Source organism: Sturnira hondurensis, unplaced genomic scaffold (assembly GCF_014824575.4).
Source record: "Sturnira hondurensis isolate 20B ecotype Veracruz unplaced genomic scaffold, ASM1482457v3 Scaffold0018728, whole genome shotgun sequence".
NCBI classification, from domain to species: Eukaryota; Metazoa; Chordata; class Mammalia; order Chiroptera; family Phyllostomidae; genus Sturnira; species Sturnira hondurensis.
In genome coordinates this window covers 14,438,037-14,462,654 of record NW_028091359.1, presented here as the reverse complement: position 1 = coordinate 14,462,654, position 24,618 = coordinate 14,438,037, and the positions used below count along the sequence as shown (strand labels likewise).

Sequence of the window (24,618 nt, the reverse complement as noted above, 5' to 3'; positions counted from 1 at the left end):
CCTTGCCGGAAACTGGCCTGCAACCCAAGCGTGTGCCCTGACTGGGAATCGAACCGAGATCGTCTGGTTCGCAGGCCCGCGCTCAATCCACTGAGATACACCAGCCAGGGCTCATAGAATAGTAATTTTTTTCCCATGGGGATTTATTTAACAAAAATTGTAAAAAATAGGTAAATGTATTGATTTAAGACTTACTAATTTTGACCACATCAGGCTTTTATCTCAAGTAAGGGCTTCCTCCAGAAGTTGTGTCTCTCATATCCTTATTCCCATTATCAATCATTTTTAGCATTAGCAAAGCACACAGCCTTTCAGACAAAATAGCTGTGTTGCAAAGGCCTTTACATTTTTTCCTTAGAACTGAAGCACTGGTTCACCAATTACAGTTCTAGATAATGCAAAACATGTACCCTGTAATTGATAACAGACATGCAGTTCATGTTAATCTGTAAAAATAAAATCCCTGCTCTAGAAAAAATGTCTGTTCTGACCTTAACTTATTAAGGATGGTTTGAGATAGAAAGAGCACTGGAAATAGGGTCCAGTTCTGGTCCCAGAGCTGATAGGTGATCCTGGGTGTGTCACTTAACATCTGGACTGTCATGGAAATGGAGACAGGTGAGATTTTGGAGAATTCAGTGCTTCTTAACTGGGAAAATGTACATCAGACTGGCCAAGATCTCTTCTAGACTGAGTCCCAAACCTAGGCATTCATTTTTTTGTGTTGTTTGAAAAAGCTCTGTGGGTAAAACTGGTGGTGAGCTTTTCTTAGCCCTGTCAAGGTGTGTAGGACTAAAAATTCTTATATTTTTGTTGCTAAAATACTCAATAAAATATTTTTCGTTCAATTCATGTTATGAAAAGAGACCTTACTTTGAGTTTGTTTTTTCAGAACATAATTTAAAACTCTGAAATTGTGATTGGCTTGCTTTATTTTTAGTTTTTGTAGACTTTTTTTTGGAGTCACTTGTGTTTAGAAACACCAGAGGGCTCTAGTGAGTTATAAAGGTTTCAGTGAATCTTTAAGTGTTAAATCTTCCGAATACCATTTAATATCAGTCATTAACTTTTATTTATTGAATTTTGACCTACATTTTAAAGGCAGAAGATGTGTCAGTTTGGATATATCCCTTAACTTTTCTCTTTTTACAATATCTCTTAAGAGAACTCTGGATTTACGTAAAAACCTGTCCTGTTAGTGAAATAGTTCTCCAGGAAGCTCAGTTTCTTTTATCTGATGCTCTCATTGGGGATTTTAATACAAAAGTTGAAGTTACAGTAGTGATATAAGACCTGCAGTACTTAATGAATAGTTTGGCAAAGCTAATATGTCAAGGATACTTGGTGACATGTAGACTGTCCTGCGTAGAATGTTACTTCAAATCAGCCACTTTGTACATTATGTCACTGCTTAGGTGGTAGATAGAACTGGGGGTTCAGAGTGCCTTTAAATAAATAAAGTTTAAACCCCCTCTAGGGGGTTCAGAGTGCCTTTAAATAAATTAAAGTTTAAACCCCCTCTAAGTGTTAGGTTAATTCTAGTTTCTATTTACTGCCTTTAATAAAGCTAAGTTTGCACTATTAGGTTGGTGAATTTGTTAGTTGCACTTCTTAGAATCTGAAAAGGAAGAGCCATCTGGGCCTCTGCAGTCTTAAAAGCAACCGTTAGTAACAAGGCATTTGTGCTTAGGTTGAGAGCTTCTTTATTACCAGTGTACTCACATTAACACATTACTATTACTACTTTACTATTCAGGGAGAAATTTCAGGGAGAAATTTAAAAATTTCTTAGCCATCATAGAAATCTACATTCCAGGGCTACTTATGTTTGAAATTTGGGGTCTCTCCTGGGAAAAGTAGGAGAGGAATCTCAACTTCCAGCCAAATTGGAGGTGTAGGTAAACATGCTTCACCTCCACATACAACTACAACAAAAATTACAAATAAACTACAGAATAAATAACACCCAGATTTGTCAGAAAATCTAGCCGTGTGGAAGTCCAACAACCATGGATCTCAGGGAGTTACATTCATCCAGATGGGTAGGAGGGGCAGAGGCAGAGGCTCAGAGGAGTGGAGAGGCAGCGAAATGAGCAATCCAACATTTACATAGGGTGGGTAAAAACTGAGAGGGACGCCTCTGGGAGTTAGTGATTCCAGCCCCCAGCCAGACTATACAGCCCAGGGTCCCAGTGCCTGGAAGATAAGTCCCCCTAACTTCTGTCTACCCAAACCAGTAGGGGTTGGGGTGGCAGAAGAAACTGGGATATTCAAGAGACTTCTCTTAAAGGGCCCTCAACGGACTTAGGACTCATTCAGACCTACCCTGTCTGGGATTCAGCACCATGGCAATAGCTGGGAGGGCACCAATGGCATATGGGAAGAAAGGGAGAAAATGAAGTGACTGGCAAGGGAGCAAATGCCGGGGAGACAGCTTCCAAAGGCCAGACAGCAGCATTGTCCCTTCTCTGAGCCCTCCCCCACACAGAGCCACAAAATGGTGAAAAGGTTACCTTGCCCTGGTGACTGTACTTAAGGCTCTGCCCCACACAGTTTACAGATGTCTTTTCTACAGTAGGCCATGCTTCTAAAACAGGGAGCCAAAACAGCTCTACCTGATGCACTGAAACAAACACAGGGAGGCTGCCAAACTGAGAAGACAAGGAAATATGCCCCAAATTAAAAAATAGAACAAAATTCCAGGAAAAGAACTAAATGAAGTGGAGATAAGCAACCTATTAAATGCAAAGTTGAAAACACTGGTTATCAGGATGCCCCAAAAAATCATGGGGTACTGCAAGGGTATAAAGAAAGACCCAGGCAGATATAAAGGTTGAACTAAATGAAATAAAGAAAAATTCACAGGGAACCAGCAGTGGAGGGTATGAAGATGAGATTCAGATGAATGATTTGGAACATAAGGAAGAAAAAAAGTATTCAATCGGAACAGCAAGAAGAAAAAAAGAATTAAAAAACGAGAATAGAATATGGAGCCTCTGGGACATCTCCATATTTACCAACATTCAAATCATAGGGCTGCCAGAAGAGAAAGAGCAAGAAATTGAAAACTTACTTGGAATAATGAAAGAAAACTTCCCTAATTTGGTGCTGGAAATAGACATACAAGCCCAGAAAGGTCAGAGAGTCCCAAGCAAGTTGGGCCCAAAGAGGACCACACCAAGACACACATTTAAAATGCTAAAGGTTAGTTCTGACTGGTGTGGTTCAGTGGACTGAGTGCTGCCCTGCAAACCATAGGGTTGCAGGTTTGATTTCTAGTCAGGGCACATGCCTGGGTTGTAGGCCAGGTCCTCAGTAGGGAGCGTGCGAGAGGCAGCCACACACTGATGTTTCTCTCCTCTTTCTCCCTCCCTCTTCCTCCCTCTCCCTTTGTTAATAAATAAAATCTTTAAAAAATGCTAAAGGTTAAAAATAAAGTAAAAATAAAGAGAGGATCATAAAAACAGCAAGAGAAGACTTCCAGCCAAGATGGAGGAGTAGGTGGAAACACTGTGCCTCCTTGCACAACCAAAATTAGATACAACAAAAATTGAGAAACAAAAGCACAACCAGAACAGACAGAAAATTGAACTGTACGGAAGTCCAACAACCATTTAACCAGGCCGGTAAGCGGGGTGGAGTTGGCGGCCTGTGGAGAGGGATTGAGGCAGGAAAACACAGTGGCAGGCAGACCTGGGAGTGCAGGTGGCACGGGGCTGACCGTGGTCACACATTCGTTCGCAGATAAACTAGGCAAAAACAGGCAGCAAGACAGACTGTGCAACCCAGGGCCCCAGCAACGGGAAATAAAGCCTAAAAGCACCGATTGAAAAGGTGCCGGCTTGTGGGAAGTGGTAGAGGGGACTGAAATTGGAGAGAGGGTGGAACAAGTGCCATTGCTCCCTCTCTGACTCTGCCCCCACATACAGTGTCACAACCCAGGGACTGGGTTGTCTCGCCCTGGTGAACACCTAAGGCTCTGCTACTCATGTGCAACAGGCGCGACCAGACCAAAAATGGAAGAACAAATCAAAGGAACAAATCAATCAGAAGAACAAATCAAAGCCCCAGAGCCAATACTTTTAAGCGACCAAGAGATAGCCAACCTATCAGATGCACAGGTCAAAACACTGGTGATCAGTATGCTCACAGAACAGGTTGATTTTGGTTGCAAATTAGATGGAAAAGGGAAGACTACACTACGTGAAATGAAAGAAAGTGCACAGGGATCCAATAATGATGGAAAGAAAACTGGGACTCAGATCAATGAAGTGGACAAGAAGGAAGAAAGAAACAACCAAACAGAAAAGAATGAAGAAACAAGAATTCAAAAAAAATGGGGAAAGGCTTAGGAACCTCCAGGACATCTTTAAATGTTCCAACATCCAAATTATAGGGGTCCCAGAAGGGGAAGAGGAACAGCCACAAGTGGAAAACTTATTTGAACAAATAATAAAGGAGAACTTTCCCAGTCTGGCATAAGAAATAGACTTCCAGGAAGTCCAGGAAACTCAGAGTCCCAAAGAAGGTGGACTCGAGGAATATACCAAAGCACATCATAATTACATTAGCCAAGATTAAAATGAAGGAGAGAATCCTGGAAGCAGCAAGAGATAAGGAGACAGTCACCTACAAAGGAGTTCCCATCAGACTGTCAGCGGATTTCTCAAAAGAGACTTTACAAGCAAGAAGGGGCTGGAAGTATTCCAAGTCATGAAAGACAAGGACCAACATCCAAGATTGCTCTGTCCAGCAAAGCTTTCATTTAGAATGGAAGGACAGATAAAGTGCTTCTCAGATAAGGTCAAGTTCAAGGAGTTCATCATCACCAAGCCCTTATTATAGGAAATGTTAAAGGGACTTATCTAAGAAAAAGAAGATGAAAAATATGAACAGTGAAAGGACAGCAAACTCACAGTTATTAACAACCACACCTAAAACAAAAGCAAACTAAGCGGACAGCTAGATCAGGAGGAGAACCATGGAAATAAGGATCACATGGAGGGTTAGCAATGGGAGTGGGAGGAAGAGAAGGGGGGAGAAGGTACAGAGAATAAGGAGCATAGTCAGTGCGGAGAAAATAGACGGGGAGGGCGAGAGTAGTGTGGAAATGTAGAAGCTAAAGAACTTATGACACATGGACATGAACTAAAGTGGAAGGTGGGTGGGAGGGGGTGTGCAGGGTAGAGGGGAATGACGGGAAAATGGGACAATTGTAATAGCATAATCAATAAAATATATATTTTTTAAAAAGCAGCAAGAGAAAAGCAGAGAGTTACCAACAAAGGAGTTCCCTAAGATTGTCAGCTGACTGAAAGGAAACTTTGCAGTCTAGAAGGGACAAAATAAAACTAAAGGAGGTCACTGTCACCAAGTCATTGTTACATGAAATATTAAAGAGAACATACAAGAAAAAGGTCAAAACTATGAACATTGAAGTGGAAAGAAATTCACAACTGTTAACAACTGAATCTAAAAACAAACTAAGCAGCCCTGGCTGGTGTAGCTCAGTGGGTTGAGCACAGGCCTGTGAACCAGAGGATCGCAGTTCGATTCCCAGTTAGGGCACATGCTTGGGTTGCAGGCTGGTTCCCTGCAGGCCAGTTCCCAGCAGGGGACGCATGAAAGGTAACCATACATTGATATTTCTCTTCCTCTCTCCTTCCCCTCCAAAGAGAAATAAATAAATAAAATCTTTAATAAAATAAAATAAAAACAAACTAAGCAAACAAGTGGAACAAGAACAGAATCATGGATATGGAGATCATATCATGGAGGATATGGGAGGGGAAAGAGAGAGAATGGGGGAAAACTTTCAGGGATTAAGAAGCATAATTGGTAGGTACAAAATAGAGGGGTGTTAATAGTATAGGAAATGGAGAAGCCAAAGAACTTAATATGTGTGATTCATGGACATGAATTAGGGGATTGCTGGAGGGAAGGGGGTACTGGGCAGAGGGGAACAAAGGAAATATTGGGACAACTGTAATAGCATAATCAAAATATATTGAAAACAGCAATAACAACAAAAAAGAGGAATCTCAACAATGAAGCTCTTTTCCAGAGGAATACAATCTAAACACAGAGATAATTTATGTGTGAAAAGCCTAGTTGGGTCTTTATTATGATATAAGTTACACACTGGGACACTGTGGATGAAGGCATTAAACAGCAGCATGGGTAGTATTAAGGAGGGGATTAAAGCTGTTCTCCAAAGCAAAGTTTGTGGGAAGAATGTGAGAACATAACATTGAGTGTACTCTCTTTTCTCTGTCGCAGGTTGAGTTGTGTTTAGAGTGCATTGAATGGGCCAAATCAGAGAAAAGAACTTTCTTACGCCAGGCTTTGGAGGTATGTACTTACGTTGATTTCAGGGCTCTAGGCATTAGACAGATTATGGGTGTAAGTCACACCATTGGATTAAAAGTATTTTCTGCAACTGTGTATTGTTATCCAGGTACCCAAAGCTTATTGCTAGTATTCTCAGTCATGACAGTTGCACTGGTTGAAGTTTGGAGACATATCTGCTAACTTAGATGAGTAAGCAGAAACATTGTCAAAGTTAACAGTCACTGCCCATAATAGGAGGTACCATGAGCTAGGTAATTTTTTTAGACTGAATTTGATATTATTATCAGGACTTGATATTTAACCGTAACAGTTTGGTGGCTCTGAGTTCTGTCTTTGGTTTTTACCCAACTTTCCATCAGTCAATACCTTTTCTCTTCCCTAGGCAAGACTGGTGTCTTTGTACTTTGATACGAAGAGATACCAGGAAGCATTGCATTTGGGTAAGTAAGCTGGTAGAGAGTAATTAGGCATCCTAGCTGGCTACATTAATGTATTTTTGAGCCTGACCACTTTTATTAATAATTTATATTCTTTCTACTTGTAAGATGGATTGAAGATGGCTTTTATTTACTGAATCTGTCATGGAAAAGTGCCATTTGGAAGTTCTAAGGAACTAACTAGAATTGTTTATTTTTTATTTATTTAAAACATTAAAAAATTCATTTTATTTGAAAAAATTTATTGGGGTGACATTGGTTAATAAAGTACTAATAGGTTTCAGGTATACTGTGTGTTCACCACCCCAAGTCAAGTATCCTTCCATCACCATTTATTCCACCATTACCCCCTCCCACCTTCCCCTACCTCTTACCCTTTTCTCTCTGGCAATTACCATACTGTTGTCTGTGTCTGTGAGGCTTGCTGCTTTTTTTTTGATGCTTAATCCCTTCACTTTTTCACCCAGGTACCCCCCTGCCCCCTTGCCTAGGGTTGTCATTCTGTTCTCTGCCTCTGTGAGTCTTTCTTTCTTTGGTTTATTTTGTTCATTAGATTGCACCTATAAGTGAAATCCTATGGTGTTTGTCTTTCTATGGTGTTTGTCTTTCTATGATACCCTCCAGGTCCATTCATGCTGTTGCAAAGGGTAAGATATCCTTTTTTTTTTATGGCTGAGTAGTATTCCATTGTAGAAATGTACCACAGCCTTTTTTGTCAACTATCTACCGACGGGCGCTTGGCTGCTTCCAAATCTTGGTGATTGTAGATAATGCTACGATGAATATAGGAGTGCATATATTCTTTTGAGCTAGTGTTTTGGGTTTCTTCAGGTGTAGTCCCAGAAGTGGAGTCATTGGGTTGTGAGGCAGGTTACATTTTTTAAAGATTTTTTATTTATTAATTTTTAGACAGAAGGGAAGGAAGGAATCTCTTCTCACAAGAGATGGAAACATCAGTGTGTGGTTGCCTCTCATGCGCCCCCTACTGGGGACCTGGCCCACAACTCAGGCATGTGCCCTGACTGGGAATGGAAGCTGCGACCCTTTGGTTTGTAGGCTGGCGCTCAATTCACTGAGCCACACCAGCCAGGGTCCTGAGTGTTCATACAAGGGTGAGAAAGGGAGATGTTATGGCATAGGTAGCAAACACAAGGCCTGCAGGTTGAATCCTGCCCTCCACTTTGTTTTATCCAGCTTGGCACCTTGTTTCTGTCTGGCGTCAGTGCCAAGCTCCTTGCCCCTAGTTAAAGAATAGTTAGCCCTGGCTGGTGTAGCTCAGTGGATTGAGCGCAGGCCTGCGAACAAGAGGATCGCGGTTCGATTCCCAGTCAGGGCACATGCCTGGGTTGCAGGCCGGTTCCCTGCTGGCCAACTCCCAGCAGGGGACGCACGAAAGGCAACATACATTGATGTTTCTCTCCCTCTCTCCTTCCCCTCTAAAGAAAAAAAAAAAAAAAAAAAAAAAAAAAAAAGAATAGTTATACAGTCCTAAAATTACATTTGGCCCTCTGAAGGCAACCATGAGGCTGATGTGGCTCCCCCACTTCCTCAGTGAAAATGCATTTGACGCCCTCGTGTTATAGGTTAAGGTATCAAGATTTTGGCCAGGGGCACAGTCTTCCCTCTGAGACCACACCTCTCCTCTTCCCTCAAGGCGTGTTACCTTTACCCTTCTCTCTTCTTAGCTCCAAGGGCCTTTCTTTTGTCTCAGTAACTTTCTAAATAAACTTTCTTTTATAGTTTGGAAATAAAAAGGTTATGGCTAAGAAATGGGGCATATTTTCTTTTCTACTTCAGGTTCTCAGCTGTTGCGGGAGTTGAAAAAGATGGATGACAAAGCCCTTTTGGTGGAAGTACAGCTCTTAGAAAGCAAAACATACCATGCCCTGAGCAACTTGCCGAAAGCCCGAGCTGCCTTAACCTCCGCTCGAACCACAGCAAATGCCATCTACTGCCCCCCTAAATTGCAGGCCACCTTGGATATGCAGTCAGGTAATGTCTGTAGCTACTCACGGGATGTTTTCTTAAAGCTCATCTTATTTCAGAGGTGGCAGGCTTGGAGGGTTGGGAAATAAAATTGGCTGATTTGGCTTGGGCTTCTTCAAAGAAACCAATTAGAAGGCTATTTTTCTGATTAGCTGCCCCCTTCTATTAACTTTCTATGAATTGCCTAAAATATATTAACAACATGCTTATTCATGATTGAGCAGGCAACTTGATTTTGAGAGCCGAGACCCTAGAGAGATCTTTCTTAAAGGTTTAAAAAGCTGCTCAATTTCTGTCTTTGTTGCTGCTCAGGATGGTAGCAGCTCTTTCCAGCATGGACCAACCTACATCTGATGTCACGTGGAGATCTTTGTAAAGTGTGTTAGACTTTTCCAAATGGCCTCAGAACAGGGCTAAGAAAAGACCCCCCTCCCCAATTTCAGTTGAGTGTTGTGGATAGCTTCCTGGTGCAGTATGTGAATGTTGGGGCTGGGAGACCATGGGTAGGAGAATACTTTTTCTTGTAGTCAGCAGCTTTTGTTTTGGGGGTTGGCTGAAAAATTCATGTTTTTTTTCTCTAAAATAAAAGACACATTTTTTATTTTCACCAGTAATTTTATTGATTTAGGTATTTTGAGTATGTTGGCCATCTCCTGCATGGTAATAATGTTAATCGTTCTTAATTAATGTCTTGATTTGATTGCTCTCAACGTCAGTGGTGTACCTGACCATGGAGCACTGTCCAGCAAGAAGTCTCCAGCATGAAATTTGCAAACCAGTGTTGACATGTTTGTTCAGTCCATGCACTGCACAAATCTTTTTTGTGTTTCAGTTGCATTTTTACCTTTCTTGAAATAATAAAGCATAATATGCCAAAAATGTTGCTCATTTTCTTCCATATGGCTATACAGAAATTCACTCATTTGATAAGTTTTTTTCTTTAGATTTTTTAAAAAATATTTTATTTATTTATCTTTAGAGGTGAAGGGAAGTAGAGAAGGAGAGAAATATCAGTGTATGGTTGCCTCTCCTGAGTCCCCTCCTGGGAACTGGCCTGCAACCCAGGCATGTGCCCTGACTGGGAATCAAACCGTGATCGTGTGGTTTGCAGGCCCGCGCTCAATCCACTGAGCCACACCAGCCAGGGCTAGATTTTATTTTTATTTATATTTAGAGAGAGAGGAAGGGAAGGAGAGAAATATCAATGTGTGGTTGTCTCTTGTGTGCCCCCAAGTGGGGACTTGGCCTGCAACCCAGGCATGTGCCCTAACTGGGAATGGAACCAGCGACACTTTGGTTCACAGCCGGTGCTCAATCCACTGAGCTACCCAACCCAGGGCTGATAATTTTTTTGAAATGCACGCTGATATGACAGCTGTTATAATATGGTCTAACAAAATTGTTTCAGATTAAGTTAAAGACAACTAAGCACTTAATTGGGCCATCTTATGGAAAAAACCAAACAAACTTTTTGGCCAACCCAGTAGTTACAGTTTATTATTATTACTGAAGAAGTGCTGGGGTTGAAGACAGAAGACTAGCTTAAAAGCTCTTACCTCTGTAGCCTTAATTTCCACATCTGTCCTTCTTGCCTCTCGGGTATTGTATTAAGTGGCATGTTTTGTCATTCAGAGGTCAAGAGCACGTAGCTCTAGACTTCCCCAGGTTGAAATTTTGGTTCTGTCAAATTCTGGTTAGTTTATCTTTGGGCAAGTTACCTAAGTTATCTGTAGGTTGTACCTCTTCATAGGATTGTGGTGGGTAATAAATGATACGATGAATGTGAAGCTTTAATCACAATACTTAGTATTGACCTTGCTTTAACCCCCTGCTCTTTTATTATGCCCTTCCTTCATGGTCAAGAGATGAACTTGCATCTGAATTCTCAGAGGAAATAAAGCCATTTTTAGGTAAACCCTCTTTTTTCTCCCTTCTCTAGAATTTGTATCACTATCCGTTTTTACTCTTTATCAAGAGTGATCCTTTTGCCTCTCCTTTCGTTCCACTGTAAGTCTGTGGTCTGTTTCTCCACTTGGATCTTCCTCTAGTTTCTGAACCACTCGAGCTGAAAAAGCACAGTCTTTCCCCCTTTTAAAATTTACTTACTTACTTATTTATTTAAATTAAAAAATATTTTACTTGATGTTTTTAAAAGATTTTATTTATCTTTAGAGAGGAAGGGAAGGAGAGAAGGAGAGAAATATCAATGTGTGGTTGACTCATGAGTCCCCTGCTGGGAACTGGCCTGCAACCCAGGCATGTGCCCTGACTGGGAATCAAACTGTGATCGTCTGGTTCGCAGGCCGGAGCTCAATCCACTGAGCTACGCCAGCCAGGGCTTTACTTGATTTTTTAAATTTATTTATCTTTAGAGGGGAAGGAGAGAGAGAGAGAAATATCAATGTATGGTTGCTTCTCGTGCGTCCTCTCCTGGGAACCGGCCTGCAACCCAGGCATGTGCCCTGACTGGGAATCAAACCTCGATCCCTTGGTTCGTAGGCCCATGCTCAATCCACTGAGATACACCAGCCAGGTCTTTCCCTTTTTTTAAAATGCTATTTTCTTTTCTGTCAAGATTCTTGAAAAAGTTGGGAGTATCCTTTCTTGTCTATTGACTCCTTGAAAGAAGTCAGTAACTCCTTTATAACCTTTGACTGGGTGGGGTAGGGATGTAGGATTTTGACCTTGTTGAATATTCTAGGCTTTTTAAAAAACCACCACTGTCGGTTTCTTTGACATTGCTGTCTCTCTGCTTTTCTTCCCTTGATGATCAGTTAGCCTTGCTCACACTTAGCTATTTCCTCTTCCTTCTGACTTTGTTCCTCAGTGTTTTTTCCTTAGTTCTTTTCTCTTCCTGTTCCTTCTGTTTTCTGTCTAATCCCATACTCTCCATGGCTTTAGCTGCCACATAAAACTAATGGTCTCCTTCTATAAATCTCCAGAACATCCTCTCCTAAATTCCAGATCCAGATGTTCAGCTGCATGATGGATGCAGTCCCCTAAATATCCCTTAGGCATCTCAGTCTCAGCCTACTAAAAACCAGAATTATCTAACCTCTGTCCCCTCAACTGTTCTTTTTCTGTATCTCCTATTTTAGTTAATGGTATCATTTTATTTTGATGAGATATTTTATGTTATCTTTTAAAGGATTTTATTTTTTAGAGAGAGGGGAAGGAAGGTAGAAAGGGAAAGAAACATCATTGTGCGAGAGAAACATTGATTGGTTGCCTCTTGCACACCCCCAACCAGGGACCTGGCACACAACCCAGTCTTGTGCCCTGACCAAGAATCGAACCAGCAACCTTTTGGTCTGTGAGAGGGTACCCAGCCTACTGAGCTACATCAGTCAGGGCTGATCATGTAACTTCTTTGTTTAAAATTCTCTGATGGTTCCTTGTAATCCCCTGGCTAAATTATACTTAACTGTGATATTCAAAAGGAAGGGATTCTTTCCTTTTGATTCCCATCTCTGATTTTCATTTCTAGTGATAAAATGATTTCACGTGTTCTTGCTTCTGAGCCTTTATGTATTTTGTCATCTCTGCTTCAAAATTCTCCTCTTCATCTTGCCCCCTTGGCAAACTCTTACACATCCTTCCAGACATAGCTCAGATGCCTTTCTGTAAACCCTCTTCACTGCCTTGCTCTGAGACTTCCTTTTGAAGGTGTATCTCTTCGGATGTGTTATGATACTGATCTCACTTCTGTTCTGGTGACCATCTTTTCCACTATGAGACTGTGATTTCTTTCAGGGCCTCATTCATATTTATTTCCTCTATAGTAGCTATATCAGTGCTTGGCATGGTAGGCTCTTATTAATACTTGTGTTGAATGAGTGACAGTCTTTTTTTAAACAGTCACCCACGTCAACCATGATGCTCATGGTCACAGTGTGACCCTTATTTACTAATGTATTGGGGAAATATTTCCCCATCTTGGGGCAGGGGGTTTACTTTGCTTTTTTCCCCTAACTTTCTTAGTTTGCGTCTGGTCTGTTCTCCTCTGGCTCTGGACTGGGAAATACGGGAAAGTGGAGATTCGTCTCTTCTAGTTTAGCAGGGTTGTTTGTTGGGTATCTTTAGGGAGCTGTCCTTTGCTGCAGAGAAGGGTGGGTTCTCTCCAGGCCTCTGTGTTTAAGAGTGGGAGAGGAGGATCTGATTCCTTCAGCGTCAGAGCGGGAGGTCTTTGGGTAGGATCAGAGTACTGGGCTGTGTCACTTAGCCACTCACTGACTCGCTGTTAAGTTAGAGGTTCCACCTTGGTGTGCCAGACACACAGGCTTGTGACAGGTAGGTGAGAAGTGTGCTGAAACATTGCTCTCTTGGAGTCATGTGCAGGTGGTTTTATATTTTTACTCCAGTGTGCTGAATACTTTCTACACGTACCTTGATGTGAAAAATGTTGGGAAGCCCCATGGTAAATAAATATATGGGGCTGAGGAATATAACTTCATAAGGGGTAGAGGGAGAGTTGAAACTGGTAAATAGACTCTTAGGGCTTGCCTTAGATGTTCCCAAGCTAGAGAGAACTAATTTTCGTATTATCTCAAGTCATAGTATAGGTTGGAAATAGTAGCAGGTTCAGTCAAAGTTAGGCTCATTGGAAGCATCCCAGCTTCTAAAAAGTTCAATGTGCACTTATTTATTTATTAAAAGATTTTATTTATTTACTTTTAGAGGGGAGGGAAAGGAGAAAGAGGGAGAGAAACATCGATGTGTGAGAGATACATCAGTTGATCGCCTCTCATACACCCCAATATCTGGCCTGCAGCCCAGGCATATGCCCTGACTGGCAATTGAACCGGTGACTTTTTGGTTCACAGGCCAGTGCTTAATCCACTGAGCCACACCAGCCATTGCACTGTGTGCATTTAAATTTATGGATTTGGCATTATGTGAAATCTATACTGATTGCATCTAGGCAGAAGCACATCCATAAATGGCAAGTCTCTGAAATGAGAAGATAAGAGGTTGGATGGTTTTTTTCCCATAAAAGCTGCTTACATATAAAAATGCCAAGCTTAGAAAAGCTATCTTAATGAAATGGTTAATATTATTAAAACAGGTCATTCAGGTAGTGCAGGAATGTTGGGGTCAATTTCCTGACCTGTCACAGTGATGTGATGGAAGGTAAACCTGTTCTTTTCTAGCGGCTCCATAAGATAGGACTGCATTAAGAGTGAGAAGCATGGGGCAAGATGTTACAGTGTACAGTTTTTAGGATCTTCTTTGAGTTGAGTCTTTTTTTAAAAAAATATTTATTTATTTATCTTTAGAGGGGAAGGGAAGGAGAGAGGAAGAGAAACATCAATGTATGGTTGCTTCTCGTGCATCCCTTGCTGGGAACTGGCCCCTGCCGGGAACTGGCCTACAACCCAGGCATGTGCCCTGACTGGGAATCGAACCTTGATCGCGTGGTTCGCAGGCCCGCGCTCAATCCACTGAGCTACACCAGCCAGGGCTGAGTTGAGTCTTAACTCCTTCAGAATTTATACTGGCAAGATGACATTGAACTGGGAGGCCAAACACCTGGGTTCTAATCCCAGCTTTGACACTAGCCGGCAGTGACTTGGGGCAGGTCCTTTATCCTTTTCTGACCTCATGAATAGTAGATGGGGTTGGGATAGATTTCTGAGGCCCTTCCCAGCCATAATCTTGTATGGTTCTCTTGTTTCCTGTGGTTCTTACTCCTTATTTTTCAATACACAGGCATTATCCATGCAGCAGAGGAGAAGGACTGGAAAACTGCATACTCATATTTCTATGAGGCATTTGAGGGTTACGACTCCATCGATAGCCCCAAGGCCATCACATCTCTGAAGTACATGTTGCTGTGCAAAATCATGCTCAACACGTAGGTGCACGTTCCTTTGGGATATGAGAATTCAGATTCTTGAGCTAAGTTTTCTGCTCTGTCAGAGATGGCTTGGGCAGGGAGGTTGGCTAGTCACAAGCTGCAGCAGCTGCTTCCTGGGCTGGTTGAAGAATGGGAAGGCGGAGGGTGATCTGGAGCACTTATGCTTTCAGAATTGAGGAGACAGATTTTGGAAGTATGCTTCCCAGCCCCTCATGGGGGGTTCTCCTCATCCTGCAATTATCCTGTCCAGAGGGTTGCTGAGCAAGTATGACAGATCCTTTTATAAAAAGTAGTACAGAATTTATCTGCACTTTTGGGGGAATAAATGAGGTACTCGGATTCTTTTTGGATATTATATTGGGATTTGACTTACACTTACCATTCTGCCTGTTGCTTCAACTACTTTTGGTAGGTTTGGTGTGGCTTTCTTTTTATGCTGGGAGCTTTTCTGCTCCTCAGTGCTGAGCTTTGTCCTAGAGTATAGAAATCTGGCTTCTGCAATGTGAGGGGTAATATGGGTTTAGGAGTGAGGGCTGATTCTCAGTGGACTTCGGAGAATAAGAAATTCACCTAAACTTACAAGTATACTGTACTGGAGCAATTGACCAAGTTTTTTTTTTTTTTTTTTCTAGCCCAGAAGATGTCCAGGCTCTGGTGAGCGGGAAGCTTGCACTTCGCTATGCTGGGAGGCAGGTAGGGAGTGCCGGGACCACAGTTTCCATCTCTGCTCACTCTGAGGCCAGCGTGCAGTCAGACGTGATGCTCGCCTAGGCCAGTACTCTTTAGGTCTCCATTCTACATTTTTATTCCCCACCTTCTTTCCCTTAAGCCCATTCAGTATGTTTCCTATACTATTAAATTCTTGTCCTAAAAGTGTTTGGTGCTCTTATGGACATCAGGTGGTTTTTGAGGGCCTTATAGAACTGAATTTTAGCATTTGCATTGAGCTAGGTTGCATTTTCCTCTGATCAGGAAATTTATCTACCAGGAGCCTTGTTTGTGAATTGGAAATGCGCAGAATATGAAATCTTGCTTTCTCTGGGTTGAAGCCTGGTTAAGGTCTGGTGCAAAAATGCTTTATGGAGATCAGATCTCGGTGCAGAAATGAGGTTTCAATGACTTGCCTGAGTGCTTCTCATGTTAGTACCTACCCTTCCACTCATGCCCTGAATTTCAGATGTGGTGTAAGAAGTGGCTTTCAATGTTTGGGGGCCCTTTTGTGGTACCTTTTGTACCTGAGTAGCTATGAGTATGACCCATGTAAACATGATGTCTCAGATGTGTACACCATCCCTTTGTACTTCGCTTAAATATCACTACAAAAGTAAAAGTAATCTTTGTAGATTCAGATGCATTTGTCTCTAAACAATGGACAATTGGCTGTCTTACTGTATTCTTTTTTAAGATTTTACTTATTTATTTTTAGAGTGGGGGAAAGGGAGGGAGAAAGAAAGGGAGAGAAACATCAATCAGTTGCCTCTCACATGCCCCCAACTGGGACCTGGCCTGCAACCCAGGCATGTGCCCTGACCACGTGTCGCTGGGAATCGAACCAGCGACCTTTCAGTATGCAGGCCAGCGCTTGATCCACTGAGCTGCACCAGCCAGGGCTTTCTTACCGTATCTTTAGAGGAGTGGCCATAAGATGATTTCTTCCTTCTCCACAAGTGGTCCTGATAGGGATTGTATCAGAAAAAGTTTCAGAGCAGCCCTAGTTTTTTTGTGGGTGTTTTTTTTTTTAAGATTTTATATATCTTTAGAGGGGAAGAGAAGGAGAGAGGGAGAGAAATACCAATGTATGGTTGCCTTTTGTGCGCCCCCTGACAGGAACTGCATCCCCTGCTGGGAACTGGCCTGCAACCCAGGCATGTGCCCTGACTGGGAATCGAACCGTGATCCTCTGGTTCGCAGGCCCGCGCTCAGTCCACTGAGCTACACCAGCCAGGGCTAGTTTTGACCAAAAGAACACTGGGTATTGCTAAAGTGGGAGATTCACTACCCTGTCTAGAAGAAGAGTTGAGGAGACGGGCTAAGAGAGGTCAAGTGTCCAGGACAAGGTCAGGTAACTAGTAGAGGTGGAGCCAGACTTTGAACTTGGGTTATCTTGGTCCTCAGTTCATACTTTTCTCATGACATTTGTCCTGTCTGTAGAACAAATGCTGGGGAGAAACTACACTTTGCACTCTTTTTAGAATCTGCTGTATAAGGCACACCATCTTTATTTAAGTACTTAGGCTGGTATAAGAGGATCACCTTTTGGTGCTTTGTACATTTAAAATTTTATTTATTTTTAGAGGGGGGGATGGGAGGGAGAGGGAGAGAAACATTAATATACTGGAGAAACATCAGTTGGCTGCCTCTTGCTTGTCCCCCACTGGGGGACCTGGTCCACAACCCAGGCATGTGCTCTGACCTGGAATGGAACTGGTGACCTTTCAGCTTGGAGGAAGAGGCCTAACCCCACTGAGCCACACCAATCAGGGCTGGTGCTGTGTACCGTGATGACAGCTTTTAAGCAGGAGTCATACTGTTCTAAAAAGATTAATGTTATAGGTTTCTTGTTGACTGGAGGAGACTTGATAGCTTGGTCAGGTACCTTTTATAACTATGTTAGAAGGTACCCTCAACGATTAATTGTACAATCACTCTGGGGTTTTAACATGCAGGGTTTGTATGTACCATTTTGATGCCTCAACCCTAATGAAAGTAGACCTCAGTCTCTGCTCTGTAACAAACCTAGCAGAATGGGTGTTGCCAAAGCACAGGTATGATCAGGTCTAAGGGCGGGAAGGAGCCTTGCAAGACGGGGGGAAAGAAATCACAGTTCTCTGGTCATTCTTGTCATCTTTGGAGAATGCTCTGCTGGGATCTCTTCTTTTGGAAAGCTTTTAAATTCCTGGTATTTTTAATTCATTTCAGATTTCACAGGGAAACTGATTGACCCATAGTGGTATTTCTTTAAAAAAAATTTTTTTTTAAATTTACTGACTCGAAAGAGAAAGAAACATTGATTTGTTGTTCCACTTATGCATTCATTGCTTGATTCTCGTATGTGCCCTGACTGGAGCTTGATCCTGCCACCTTGGTGTATTGGGACGAAGCTCTGACAGCCACCTGCGCCACCTGGCCAGGGCCACTGTGGTATTCTTGTGGCTTTTCTTCCCACACCTCTGAAGAATGGTTGTGGGCAGGCTCTTCTTGCAGGCAGTCGTTGGGATGCAGCGTACCGCTTGTTAGACCTGTTTGGGGTGGGGTACGGGTGTGCGGAGGGTACCACTTTCATTGTTTTTCTCATTCATAGACAGAAGCATTAAAATGTGTGGCCCAGGCCAGCAAGAACAGATCACTGGCGGATTTTGAAAAGGTAAGCATGGAATTGGGTTGGTAGGGAATGGGTGGAGGAGAGGCGCATTTAAGTACTTAAAAAAAAAACACCTGTTTTTAACTAATTATAGTTTTACAAGAAGCAAACATAGTATAGAATTATCCCATATACCATTCACCCAGTTCTCTCAACTGGTTACATCTTAATATCATGTGTATCAGGACCAAGAGATAGTTTAAGCACAAATTCCATTGTACAAAAGTGCTTATACACAGTACTCTTTCGCTTTCAAAAGTTCTTTTTGTCACCCTTTTTTCACTGTCATTTTTCATGACAAACCTATTATCTTCATTGAATGGCTGAGGGATCTGGGAGTTAAAGAGCATTCCCAAAGTCACACCATTCACACGTGTCGGGGTTGGACTCCAGGCCTGGGGCGTGTTCTGTGTGGTGTGGTCCTAGCTGTTCCTTCAGCTCCAGAAATGCCAGGTCTGCTTCTCCTCTGTGGACGGAAGAAGTCTTGATGTTTACATCCACGTGTGGGCCAAAAGGCCCTTCCTCAGGAAGACAGCCTAGGCTTGCTTTGCCTCCTGAGTCTTTACTCAGGGTTTAGGAGGCTCAAAATGGGGGAAAGCTTGTGTAGGCGGTCGGGTGAGGCTGATCTATTCTTTTCTGAACCTCTGTCTTCTTGTCTGACTATAATGGTCAACTTAGTAAAAATAAGCCTAGATCTCAGAAGAAAACCTGACTGTGGATGGAGACTGTGCCTAAGATTCATCATCTTCCTGAAGGTTTCTTGCTGATATCACTTTAGTTGGCATGGTTTCTTAGCTTCCTTTAACACTTCAGAGCACAGCCAACATGAGCTGGGCTACTGAGACCATTACTAAAGATAAATCAGTCACATACATGAATAAACAGTCTAGATCATTGTATCCCAAAGTGTAGGGTATTGATGGTTCCTTGGGAAAAGGTCTGTGGTGAGACAGCTGGGGAGACACTGGGGCTGCACTAGGGTTTTGCTGGAAAGGTGCTGACTGCAGAGCCACACTGTGCTGGCTGATGTTGCTTGTAAAACTGCAAGAGCTCTGTGTTGTGGGAAAGGAGAGAAGGTGAGCACTTCCCTTGACAAGGATGGAAGAGGCCCTTGGGCCTAACAACACGCATACCAGTGACCCGAGGGGAGAGGGGAGGGGATTTCAGGGGAAATAGGGGAGGGATTTAGAGGAGCATATATGAAGGATACATGGACAACAACTGAGAAGTGTGGAAATGGGAGGGAGGGGGGAGCATGGGGGTGGGATGGGATGGGAGTAATAGAAAACTGTACTTGAAAAATAATTAAATAAAAAAATTAAAAAAAAACTGCAAGAGCTCTCTGGAGTTCAGCATTTCTTATAATTTAACCCAAGGTCCCCCCCCCCCCCCCCGTTTGTTCCGTGGAATGCAAGATGAGAACTGCACGTGTAGTGAGTTTGGCTGCAAGACTGGGCCTCTCCTGGGCCTGGTTCGAGCTGTCAGCATGGAGCTTTTAGACAGAAAGATGGTGCCTTGGGTGGCTTCATCTTTTAGTTCTTGATGGTCCTTTTCTTCTGCCTTCTCTTATGGCTGTTCAGCCCCGCCCCCCACCCCACCCCCTGGCTTCCCAGAACTGCAGTCGCTTATGCAGTTAAAGGGGCCAGCGGGCTGCTTAGGGAACTAGGAGCAGCATGGTTCTCAAGTGCACCTCGGTGTGACCTGTGCGGCTGGCTCTTTTGGCAGGCGCTTACGGATTACCGGGCTGAGCTCCGGGATGACCCGATCATCAGCACACACTTGGCCAAGCTGTATGACAATTTACTGGAGCAGAACCTGATCCGAGTCATTGAGCCTTTTTCCCGGGTACAGGTAAGAGCCCTCTTGGGGACTCCAGCTCCTCTCTGGAGGGGCAGGGGTTTCAGGCCTGGCGTCCTCCCCGCACCCCACACCCATCCACAGTAGGAGGTGCCGGCGGGCAAGGGGCCAGCAGGAGTTGGGGATTCTTGACAGGGGTCAAGGGTCAGGGAGAGGGATGCCGGGGCCAGGCGGTTGAGATCGCTCCTGCTTGTATTCAGTGCAGCCTCCACCTTGCTTTTGTGGTCACTGCCCATGTAGTCAGCGGTTTCTTTTCTGGGGGTGTGGGACGGGAGTGCATTTACTGCCTGTGGTGACGAAGGCAGATGGGTAGAGCACCAGAGACCTGAGCCTGGCCACAGAGAGTCTGGCCCTGCACAGACGCTGGGCGGGGTTTTGAGATACAGCAGTCTCCACCCCATCCCCACATGAGAGGCAAAGATAAAACTTTCAGTGTTGGTGTCTCTTTACTTTCCTTTTAGATCGAACACATATCTAGCCTCATCAAACTCTCCAAGGTAAGGAGTCCCTGAGCATGTCTTGGGGGTGGCGGGGAAGGGGTGTGTGGAGGCGCTGGCGTTTGTACTGGGCCTTGGAGGGCTCCCAGGCTTCTCAGTGGGGAGTGGACACTGTGGGTGTGGAGCTGGAGTTGCGTTGTTGCTGTTTTGTTTCAGTCTCTCTGCTCTAAGACCCTTTTAGACAAGGCGCTCATGTTGGTGTGATGTCTGGCTAGTGGGTTCTGGTCCCTTTAATCAAGTGCTTTGATTTTAGGCCGATGTGGAAAGGAAATTATCACAGATGATTCTTGACAAGAAATTTCATGGTGAGTAACAGTCACACAGGCAAGGGGGCTGGTGGTGCTGATAAGTGGTTGAAGAGGCGTCATGTTCTTGTTTATCCCGGGAGATGTTCCCTTTGTTCCACCTGGCGGTTTCCTGGGGTCCTTGCCTGTTGTACCCTGGGATGAGAGTGCCTAATAAACACGCACGAGTGGAGCAGCGAGACGCACGGTTTCCCTCCTTTCTGGAGAAATGAGGCAGTTAGGGAGTGGGTGATTCTCAAAATGCTCTTGTGTCTAATCCCTTCTTTTACATGGGTTGCCCTTGTGTTTTCTGCAGGGATCTTGGACCAGGGGGAGGGTGTCTTGATTATTTTCGATGAACCCCCAGTAGATAAGACTTACGAAGCTGCTCTGGAAACAATTCAGAACATGAGTAAAGTAGTGGATTCTCTCTACAACAAAGCCAAGAAACTGACATAGGTGAGTGCTGGCTCCGGACCAGGCCGGTCGGCCCGTCTCCGGCCTGTCGGGACTGAAAGCCGCCTGCTGGCCGCTCAGCTCTCCGATTGACGCTGCTCTGTCTTCTCTTACAGAGTTGGATCTGTAGCGGTCCTTTGGAGAGTGTGTGTGGCGGGAGAGTGGAAACCTTTGGGGAAAATGCTAGGAGATTCTTTTTTTTTTTTTTGGTTCTACTTTTCGCTCGGAAAGTTTTTAAATCCTCATTTGGTGCATCTGTATTCCAGCCAATAGGTGTGCCAGTTCTCATGTAATCTTTACTGGCCCAACTTGGGAGTGGGGACATTGCTTAAAAAAAAGAAAAAGAAAAAAAAAGGTTATTCTAAATAAAAGGAAAAAGGCTTACACTACCTACAGCTGTGCTCTCTGCCTCCTGGGAGAGGGCCGCCCGCTGGGCGCCCCAGCAGCTGCCGGGGCTCCTGATCCACCTGCTGGGCTCCGCCTCTCCTCTTCAGAATTGGGTGTTTGCCTAACCATCGAAGCAACGACTTTTTATTCTGTTTGTACTGAACCAAAACAACTGTGTATAGACTGCTAGTTTCTTTTTTTATTTGAAATGAGGTGTTTCGGTGTTCTTTCCCCTGTCATACGGCCTGTCCACCCAACTTTCCTCAACAATGGCCCCAGCAGACTGGCCGAAGTCCTGCCGCCGCCCCAGCAGCCGCGGCCGCAGCAGCAGCGCAGCTCCACGCCGACCTGTGGAGGGTGGGGATGAGGCCAGGAGCTGGTGTCCGCCACGGCCACATGGGGAGTGGCGTGGGCCCTCCGGGGGCCTGCTGTGCATGTGGCTCTTTTTAACACAGTAAACTAGATTAGACGTCAGTGTTTTAATTGCCCCTCTCCTCTGCTCTTTCTCTCTCCCCCCTCTCTACCAGGAGACCGTCACAGGTCTCTCCCTTCCTCCTGCCCCTGTGGGGAAGTCAGGCTGTCTGACATCCAGTAGCTTCCCTCCCGGCCGCACCCTCCTCTCCCTGCTGGCAGATGGGTTTGCTCCTTTGTAAACAGCGAGTATTGGACATGAGACTGGGGTGTGGCTTTTTTTTAAAATTTTTGTTGGGTTTTTGAACAACCTCATGTCCCCTTTCCAGGGAGCTTTATTTACCTCTTAGAAATCGAGGGATGGGAGGGGAGCACTGGGTGTCGGCATGCTTTTTGTTATGATGAAATAGCAAGGCTTTGTGCTCAGCTCCGTTTCCTTCCTCCTCTCGTGTCTCTGCCCTTTTTCCCTCTTCTTCCTTCTTGCTGGCCTCCTTCGTCTTTCCTTCCCTTTCTCAGATTATCCTTCCAGGTTTTCGGAATAAATTTATATTTTGTAAAAGGATTTTGTTGTACTGGGTCTGGCATCCTCACTGAATCTGACTACCTTTTATTTTCCTCTCCAAAATCAGGTTTTTGTTCTCAGCGTCTCCCCCATCATGTCCAGTCACTGTTTTGGTTTTGGCACCATCACTATCAAATGTACAAACGGTTCTTGCTAACCAACACCAGGTATATCTGATGTTCAGATGAGTTCCAATAAAAACATTTTTTTTTCAAAAAGTGTCCTTTCTTGAGTGCTGGAGGGCTTCCATCCGCGCAGACAGCTGTGCGCAGCCCTCTAGGCTGGCCAGAGCTGCGCTGTCTGATTCGCTTCACGGGACACCTTTAGATGCCGGGTAAAGCAGAGGGCGGGGCAGAGTCCTGCAGCGGGAAATGGCGCTCAGGTATCTTCATGTTTTTCCAGGGCAGTGGGGGTTTGGGCATGTACTCACATGCAGTACTCTGAGCCTGCTTCCCGTCTACACGACGAGGGTGGCGCTTCCATGGTGGGTGATCGCGGTTGTACGTGGCGGTGTTTCCATTTGGAATCTTCAGAGGCAGTGCTGCACACGCCCCTCAGACCCGGATCGGTTCTCCGCAGGGCTCTGGGCCGCAGGTCGGGAGGGCTGAGCGCTAGCTGCCACCTCTACCTCAGTGTGAGCAGTGCTGCTGTGCTCTCTCTTCAGGGTTGTATCTGTAGAGTTTTACTTGCAGGAGAAATTTTGCTTCAGTAAAAGACTTGTAAAGAAGATTCCAAGGGTACCTGTGAAGCTGGAGCACAGGGGAGGGGGTTCCCATGCCAAGTGCAGCTCCCACAAGCTCAGTCTGCCAGTGGGAGCAGCCCTGCCGTCCGCTCACTCCCCCTGCAGGTCTGATGACATCCTGTAGACCTCTGTCCTGTGGGTAGCCCACGAGCCACACGTGGCTGTTGACGCTCTTGAAATGCAGCTGGTTTGAATCGGGATGCACTGCGGATGTAAACCCAGGCCTGACTTTGAAGGCTTAGTACGAAAGAATGTAAAATAGCTCAACCTAATTTTTATGTGTTGGGATATTTTGAGCATTATTGGGTTAAATAAAATATATTATTAAAATTCACCTGTGTCTCTCTTTTTTAAATGAGGCTACTAGAAAACACCCATGTGACTTGCATTTGGCTCATGCTGCAGGTGTGTTTTTTGGACGGTGCTGCTCCAGAGACCTCCAGGGTGGCTTCCCGAACTCCAGACCTCAAATAGGCTGGGTCTAGGCACAGCTGAGAGGGTGGCCTGGGCCCGGCTCACTCACCTCGGGACATTTTCTGGCACCAGCCTTCCTGGTGCCAGGGCTTCTGTGTCAGTAAGATCTTGACGATGTTGGCAGCAAAGGCCGAGTGACTCTGGAGCCCTGCTGCTGGTAGGGTTATGTAATCGGTGTTGTGCAGAAGGGCCGCTAGGGGCTGCTCTGTGATCCCTGGAAGAACAAAGCGCTGCTTGCTCAGGAGCTAGGGCTCAGCCTTGCTTTATTTGGAACCCCTTCCGGAAGCTAGTTGGCTAGGCCTCTGGCCTCCCTCCCGGTGCTAGGGGAAGGGGCTGTGCAGAGGGCAGGGATACACAGCAGCCCAGCTCAGCTGTGCGGATGACAAGCAGGCTGGCCTGGCCTGTCCTGCAGCTCGAGATAGGCTATAGGATAAATAGGCTCATTGATGGGGGTGGGATTTGGAGATCTTCCCAGCAGTTCTTTGGGAGAAAACAGCTCTGTATCATTCAGCTGGGCCTGCCTTCTAGGTCCCTGATCCGGCCATTTCTGGCAGATTATTTCTGGCAGATTATTGCCCTTCCTTCCTCACCTTGCAGTTGGAGCTGTGATAGAAGCTTGGGGATGGGGGGGTGACAGGCTAAGTGAGCAGAGCTGTGTGGTGCCTTGAGACAGCGCAAACACAGTTTGGGTGGATGGGTTCCAGAGAGCCTCTCCCAACAGCTAGCGGGCTGGCGACACTATTCCATTCATGCTCTTGCAAATATGACTTTGTCTTTGAGAAGTGTGAGGAAGTTGGGGTAATTTTGCCAAGAGCTCTTGTTGAAGGTGCTGGGGAAAAGCCGGCCAGATAGGCAAGAGAGGCCACCAGAGTGTGGCCAGACTGGGCAAATGCATGCTTCCTTGATTTGGAAAAGGGAGTGGGGTGAAAGGGAGCCTGGCACTATCCACTGTGAAT

At 44.7% G+C, this 24,618-nt stretch overlaps 1 protein-coding gene and 1 pseudogene across 1 annotated transcript in view; both read left to right on the top strand.

Annotated features, from left to right (window-relative positions):
• PSMD11 (proteasome 26S subunit, non-ATPase 11) overlaps window positions 1-22,658 on the top strand; it is a 39,527-nt gene extending 16,869 nt beyond the window's left edge. The window contains exons 4-14 of the mRNA XM_037069806.1: window positions 6,280-6,351; window positions 6,734-6,791; window positions 8,586-8,780; window positions 14,484-14,628; window positions 15,264-15,324; window positions 17,933-17,995; window positions 19,718-19,843; window positions 20,311-20,346; window positions 20,600-20,651; window positions 20,947-21,089; window positions 21,203-22,658. Coding sequence (XP_036925701.1) covers window positions 6,280-6,351; window positions 6,734-6,791; window positions 8,586-8,780; window positions 14,484-14,628; window positions 15,264-15,324; window positions 17,933-17,995; window positions 19,718-19,843; window positions 20,311-20,346; window positions 20,600-20,651; window positions 20,947-21,089 — 951 coding nt within the window. The 3' untranslated portion in view covers window positions 21,203-22,658. The remainder of the gene's footprint in view (window positions 1-6,279; window positions 6,352-6,733; window positions 6,792-8,585; window positions 8,781-14,483; window positions 14,629-15,263; window positions 15,325-17,932; window positions 17,996-19,717; window positions 19,844-20,310; window positions 20,347-20,599; window positions 20,652-20,946; window positions 21,090-21,202) is intronic.
• LOC119003818 (uncharacterized) lies at window positions 19,047-19,157 on the top strand (annotated as a pseudogene).
• Window positions 22,659-24,618: the final 1,960 nt, after the last annotated feature.